The sequence below is a fragment of the Arachis duranensis genome, chromosome 6, assembly GCF_000817695.3.
Source record: "Arachis duranensis cultivar V14167 chromosome 6, aradu.V14167.gnm2.J7QH, whole genome shotgun sequence".
NCBI classification, from domain to species: Eukaryota; Viridiplantae; Streptophyta; class Magnoliopsida; order Fabales; family Fabaceae; genus Arachis; species Arachis duranensis.
Window position 1 is genome coordinate 31,287,544 of NC_029777.3, and position 7,090 is coordinate 31,294,633.

At 31.0% G+C, this 7,090-nt stretch overlaps 1 protein-coding gene across 1 annotated transcript in view; it reads right to left on the minus strand.

Annotated features, from left to right (window-relative positions):
- Positions 1 to 4,958, minus strand: part of LOC107493516 (putative white-brown complex homolog protein 30) — a 7,382-nt gene extending 2,424 nt beyond the window's left edge. Inside the window, exons 1-9 of the mRNA XM_016114609.3 lie at positions 4,738 to 4,958; positions 4,532 to 4,605; positions 3,374 to 3,646; positions 2,850 to 2,913; positions 2,599 to 2,745; positions 2,454 to 2,488; positions 1,762 to 1,835; positions 713 to 1,557; positions 271 to 567 (exon numbers count right to left, since the gene is read on the minus strand). Of these exons, the coding sequence (XP_015970095.3) occupies positions 271 to 567; positions 713 to 1,557; positions 1,762 to 1,835; positions 2,454 to 2,488; positions 2,599 to 2,745; positions 2,850 to 2,913; positions 3,374 to 3,646; positions 4,532 to 4,605; positions 4,738 to 4,958 (2,030 nt within the window). The remainder of the gene's footprint in view (positions 1 to 270; positions 568 to 712; positions 1,558 to 1,761; positions 1,836 to 2,453; positions 2,489 to 2,598; positions 2,746 to 2,849; positions 2,914 to 3,373; positions 3,647 to 4,531; positions 4,606 to 4,737) is intronic.
- Between the last annotated feature and the right edge of the window lie 2,132 nt (positions 4,959 to 7,090).

A 7,090-nucleotide genomic window follows, 5' to 3' on the forward strand; every position in this document is an offset into this window, starting at 1 on the left:
TAATTTAACTTATATTAAATTATATAAAAATATTATTTGTATACTAAAATTAACTATTAAAATTAATTATTGTATAAATATAAAGTGTGGTTTAATTTATTTTTAATGTGTATTTGTATTATAACATATACTTTAACGATTGATTTTAGTGTACTCATAACGTAGCCGTAAATTGGGTTATCCGCAATTACCGAAATTCATGAATCCAATAGATTTCAAGTTGAATAAACGTGCTACAAACCAGTTGAACTCAAAAAGGAAATGCTTTACCTTGGTTGATGAAGCACCATGCAAATGTTAACGCCTTCGAGAGCTTCGCGTCGAAGAGCCTTAAGTAGCAAACTGGAAGATGCACTGTCAAGGCCAGTTGTAGGCTCATCTAAGATTAACAAGGAAGGCTCCATCACCATCTCCAGGCCAACATTTACACGTTTTCTCTGTCCTCCGGATATGCCTCGCTTCTCTACTGTACCGACTAGAGAATCCCTCACTGGCTGAAGTCCCAAGGACTCAATTACCCTCTCAACAATCAAAACCTTATCTGCTTTCGGCAAGTCCGCCGATAGTCTTCATTATTAAGAAAAAACCAAACATTGAAATGAGGATAGAAATTAGAAAAATAGCATAGAAAAGATGGCAAAATATAAAATCAAATTCCAATATAAAAAAAAATTCATAAACTATGCTTTATAGGAAAAAATCAAACAAATACCTGCATCTTGCACTAAAACGAAGATTTTCCTCCACTGTCAAGTTTCCATGGACAATATCATCTTGTGGCACAAAACCTGTGATTTTCTTATAACAGTGAATGGAATCATTTTTTCCATTAATAAGAATTTCACCTGTTATATTGCACCCTCTGGCTTTTCCTACCAAAGCCGAAAGGAATGTGGTTTTCCCAGCCCCTGAGGGTCCCATGACAGCTGAAATTCGACCTGGCATGAACTTGCCGGACACACACCTCAGAAGATGCTTGTTCTTCCCTTTCAAAGTGAGAGTTATGTCCTTGAAAGCTATCTCAATCACAGGCCTTTTTCTCACTTCCTCTCCTTGTTCGGTGGCCATCGATATCACTCCTGAGAATGTCAAGTTAGTGTTCTTCTCTTGCTGAGCTTTCTCCTTCTCAATCTGGCCATAAGCATACCTCAAAATCTGGCTATGTGTATGCAGATTCTTTCCCTTTGTCATCTGCTGCTTCTTCACATTCTTATCTCCAATCTGCACGTCGAAGCCTTCCTGACTGTTGGGATCATTCTCAATGGAATCCATCATCTTCGAGAGGTTGCTAGGCTCCTTGTTGTTCTCTACATTTGCCATGGTATTTGGAAGATCTGACATCTTCTGTGACTTCCTTCGCGAGAAGGTGCGATTCAACGACTCCATTGTACGCTTCTTGGCAATATCTTTTGCCATCTTCCACCTTTCACGTGCTTGCACCGTTTCTCGGACATGCTTTGCTGCACGTTCTCTGGATTTCGCTTGCCTTCTTTCTCGGGTCGCAAGAACTTGATCAGAACAGTTATAAATGAAGACTAGGAGTGTACTCAAAGCCACCTATCCATAAATTCAAAAAGAAAGTAATATTAGCGGAACTTGTATGTTGATCTCATGGTGGTTTTTTTTCTTTCTCTTACAAGATAAGTAGAAGATTTGTAGAGAAAAGTGCATAGAATAAAAAAGACAAATTAATCAGACTTGAATGAATAGAGAGGAACTTCAAGATGACCTTCATCCAATACTTGATCGAAATCTACTTACAATGAGCAAAGCACTATAAGCATGCATCGTTTGGCTTTCAGATTCTGGATTACAGGTACTCAACTTGGAGCATGCTGAAAAATAATAAAGAACTAAATATAATAATCTTTTTTAAAAGAAAATAAAATATTATTGGTAGATGATCTTTTGAAGCCTACTTTGATATTTTCTATTCTCATAAAACAAAGAAGAGCTTGCAAATGGATAAAAAAGTAAATGTCCAATTGTTGGTAGATATCATAATTACATAATCTTCCTAATTATAGAATATATTCAGTTCAATCTTAGAGACATTGCAAATTCTTGCAATATGTTTAAGACATAGGTACATTAATTCACCAATTACGTAGCGTACCGCGTACTAATTTATTTTCATATAGAAAGGTCATATGTATATTTTTTACATAAAATATTTTATATATATCATACGGTGAATTAAGTAGCGTACTGCGTATCAATTTATCTGCATATCGAAAGATTATATCTATATTTTTTACATAAAATATTTTACATATATCGTACTGTGAATTAAGTAGCGTGTACCAATTTATCTGCATATCGAAATGTCTTATGTATATGTTTTACGTAAAATATTTTACATATATCCATGTAGCACGTGCTGCATACTAGAACGCAGTGCGTTCCGTGTATCTATGGTTTAAGAACACATAATGGCATAAAATTTGACTCACCAATTGGATCAGTTGATCCAGCCCTGCAATAGTATCTGAAATTGCACAACAATAATTGTACTAGTGAGTGTGGATTCCGATTAGTAGCAAATGTGTGGAATAGGCAGTGATAGTAGCCAAAAGAAAAAAATAAGCAGTTGAATACCCCTTATTGCAAACAGACTTTTGGGTTGTAGTTGGGCAATAATGTCCTGCTTCACAGAATATGTTAGTATTGTTGACAGCACTACTCCAAGTATCAGCACTACCACAACTATGATTCTTGTCCCCTGCAGGGACCTTGTAACCATATCTGCCATGCAAATTTTTGTGTATTTTGAAACATTAATCAAACTTTTATCAAATCAAACTTTCTTTTTTTCATACACTATGGATGTAAGATTACTTAGAACTTACGGGTTACATACTCCATTTTGTGCATCTAGTGTTGAAATTGGACAATACGAACCAAGGGGGCAAGCTTCATTAAGAGGAAAATCGATTAGAAAATAGTTTGAGAATTTTAAGTGAAATCATCATAGGATGGTTAAATTACATTTTCAGTTTCTATAGTTTTACTATATTTATAATTAAGTTCCTATAATTTAAAAATTTTTAATTAGATATCTACATTGCTTTGAATCTTATAATTAGATCTTTATTATGCAAAAATCATTAGAGTTAACAGAATATTTTGAAAATGAGAAAATATTCAGATTTAGGAATTTAACCCTAAATGTGGGTATCTTTAATTTGAAGAGGAAAATTTTGTTAACTCTAATATTTTATACACGATAAGTCAATAAGAACCTATTTACAAAATTTAAAATAGTATAAAAACCTAATTAAAAGCTTTAAATTATAGAGACTTAATGACAAATTTAGTGAAACACTAGCAACTGATATGTAATTTATAATAAATATAATCACATTCCACTTACTTATCATGCAAGTCAAGCCTTCAGGGCAGAAGAAGCCCTCACAACAAGGTTGGGAATTTGAAACTCTAGAAGGAATTTCCTCCTTATTATCCTTCTTGAGATCAATAGGCTCATCAGCACTACAACTCCAACCAGGTTCACAACCAGGAACCCATGAAGTCAAGTTGCAATTCCTGTTTGGTTTCACATAATTCCCATCTGAACCCCCTTGCAACAAACTCCTGAAGTAGTACCTTATTTCCGCTGCTGTGCACATCCGATCTCTGAAATCCCCTGTCAATTCAATTGCATTATATTCTACTTTATGTCACTGCCATGAATCTATTAGTTTCCTTCACACTACAAAAATATGCTTCACTTTTTTAATCCTTATAACATTCTATAAATATAATTGTTTCAGGAATTCTTAGAACATAGAGAATTTTTTACTCTCAGCAGTGTATACAATGCTCAACATTTACCATCATTTTCTCCCACTTCCCTCAAATGCTGAGCATTCAACATTTGAGAAAGCTCTCATTAGGAAACATGTCAATATAGTTTATACAATTTTTCTTTTTGTTGTTATCTAGGGTATTTACTTATGGAAAAGATGATTAATGAATCTTTTTGCAGTCAAAATAGTTGGATGCTAGCCAAGAAACTCTCCATTCCAAGCTTTGGAGTCTATACAACTTTTCTTTTTTACTGTTGTATAGGGTACTTACTTCTGAAAATGATGACTAATATCTAAATCTCTTTGCACTCAAAATAGTATGGATACTAGTCAAGAAACCCTTCATCTCAAGTTTTTAAATCTCTACAACTTTTTATTCGTTATTGTTATACAGCCTATTTACTTCGAAAAATTATGACTATTAGCTAATTGCACTGAAAAGAGTACCGTATGGATGCTAGCCAAAAATACCCTTCATCAAGTTTTATAGTCTATACAACTTGCACAAATAACTCCAGTATTTAAAAAATGAGCAACGCTACATGAACATCAAAATAATGGTCGGAGTTAGATTATCTGCACTATTCCTAATATATACACATCTGACTGGATTTTCCTTAAATTTTGGAGGTCAAAGAATATTTTTGCTCAAAAACAAATGTTATTAATTTCACTACGAGAATAAAATACGTCTCAATATATTATTAGGAGAGTTGTCATACCTTTTTGCTTAACACAGCCATCGACGAAATCTAACTTGCCCTTGAAATCAAACGCTTCCAGCCAATCTTTTTTTCTGAAAAAGATGGGAAATTGCAATGAATTGCATGTTAATAAATAATACAAAGATGTGACTAATTAAGTAATACTATATATATATATATATATAGACACACACACACAAGAGATCAAAGCTAAGACAACGCACATATCCTTAATGCAGTAGCCTAGGTTTTTCTTGATATCTATCGTTAAAACTGTGGCAAGAGCTTCAATTTCCTTGTAAATTTCTTCCGTGTAAAATGATGGTATCATAGCAGAAGTTGGCTGCGGGTCCGCAGATTGAACACGTGGTAGAAAACATGAGAGTAGTAAAACGAGGAATACGCCATTATTAATAATAATGTTCTTCCTCGTTCCATAATTCATTTCCATAATTTGAAGCCCGCCTGCAAACTCAAGGAATTAAGATGATGATAATGATGATAATCATGCATGGCATCAATATTGTTCTTCAACAACAACAGCATGCATTTGGATTGAATTGGATCAAAAGGGTCTTTTGATTTTGGATTTAAGAAATTAAATGGCCGAGAGAAATGGGAGGCTAGATTGAAGGATGTGCAACAATGCCATGCTTTCGTTTATTTATTTCTGCTCTCAAAACTCAAAACTTAATTGGCTTCCATTTCAAGAGAACAGATTTAAAACAACGTGCATTAATACTCTTCAGCTAGCCTCGTTGATTGATTGATTTCATGATTTGTAGTCATGACATGTCACGCTAACTCAAGCCCATTCATCATTTACAAATATTTAATCTTAAATTAATTCTTAATAAATTGTGTGTTGAATAAATAAATAGATTATATTTTATAAAGTAAAATTAATATTTTTTTAAAAACATAAGTACATATTCTCCAATAAAATAAAAAGATAAATTAGTCTATAATTCTTTTTCAAAATAGTTTATAGAGCAATTAAGTTTTCTAAAATTTTAAAATTAATTAATTATCTTTTAAACAAAATTTATTAAAAATAATTTATCTAATATTTTAATAGATTAAATATTAATAATTTATCAATTTTTCGTTACTAATTTATCAAGAAATAAAGATAAAGAGGAACAATTTTGTCCACAGTCCAACACGAAACAATAAAATTAAGAAGGATTTAGTTTTATTTATTGACATAGTAAAATCTTTTTTTCACATGTATTAAAAGAATTTATATCAAATATATACTATTGAAAGAGATTCACATATGGCAATGTCCTTTTTGGAATATAATATTTCAATCACTTTAACGATTCAGATATAATAAAACAAAAAATAGTATCGATTTACGTTTATTTATTTGTATTGGATTGAACTAAATTAAAATTTTAGTTAATTTTTATTGTGTTAAATTGAATTAAATTGTTAATTTAAATTATATTCATCAAATTTTTAAATTAAAATTTTTATATTTTAAAATTTTAAATTATTTAAATAAAATTAAATAAAATAAAAAAATTAAATTAAATCAGATAATAATATATCTCAAATACAGTAGATTAGTTTTTCTTTGACTATATCAGAACTCTAATAAAAGATTATAAAGTGTTTATAACATGTAGAGAAAGTAATAAAGTAATTCTATTGATTTATTTTGTATTTAAAATTTTATCGAAATAAGACGGGTTAGATGTCAATATCTAAATATGCTAGTGAATAAAATTTTTTTCTTTGATAGTATGAAGGCATTATGTATATTCACACTGAAACTGAACCTTATTATTTTCAATTCTTTGACCAAACCTTATCTTATCTTATTTCAAATTGAAATCTTATGAATCAAATTATAACTTAATTTGAAATAAAATCAGTTAGGATCTTATCCATATTTAAAACTCATAATAGAATATATAACGCCCTAACACACTGAGTTTTACGCTATAGTCATAAATCAAAGGTGGTGAGACATTATGATACACTTAAAAGAGATATGCATACATAATAGAATAGATAATAATAACTAGTCTCGACTTGTGAAGAAAGGTAGTTAAAATATTACAACATCAAAAAATTTTACAAAATAGAAAACTTATTTCTCCAAAGTTAAAGTTTCTAAGAAGAATATACAGAATATATAATAAAGTTTCAAAAGTGGAGAGAATTCTAAAGTCAAAATAAATCTCAAAATGATTTTTTCGCTTCATCATCTAGAATCTCGCACCCTCGACAAGGTGCATTACGTTCTGTATCTAAAAAATAACAACAAATCCACAACAAGTAAGAACCCAAAGGATCTCAGTAGGATAACTGGTTCAAATAAAAACTACATAAGAAAATATGAACGCACTAGACAATCCTAATCTCCAACTTCACAGGAATCTAAGTCTAGGGTCTTAACTAATCCATACAAGATTAATTTGCTAAGTTAAACATACTTTAAACTACCATTAATCCTATCCATTTCCAACAATCATCATCTTTAATCCTACTCCCAAGTCTCATTAATGAAGTCAAACACAAACAATAAGTAATACAAAGCAAATACAATTAGAGAGCAATTACAAT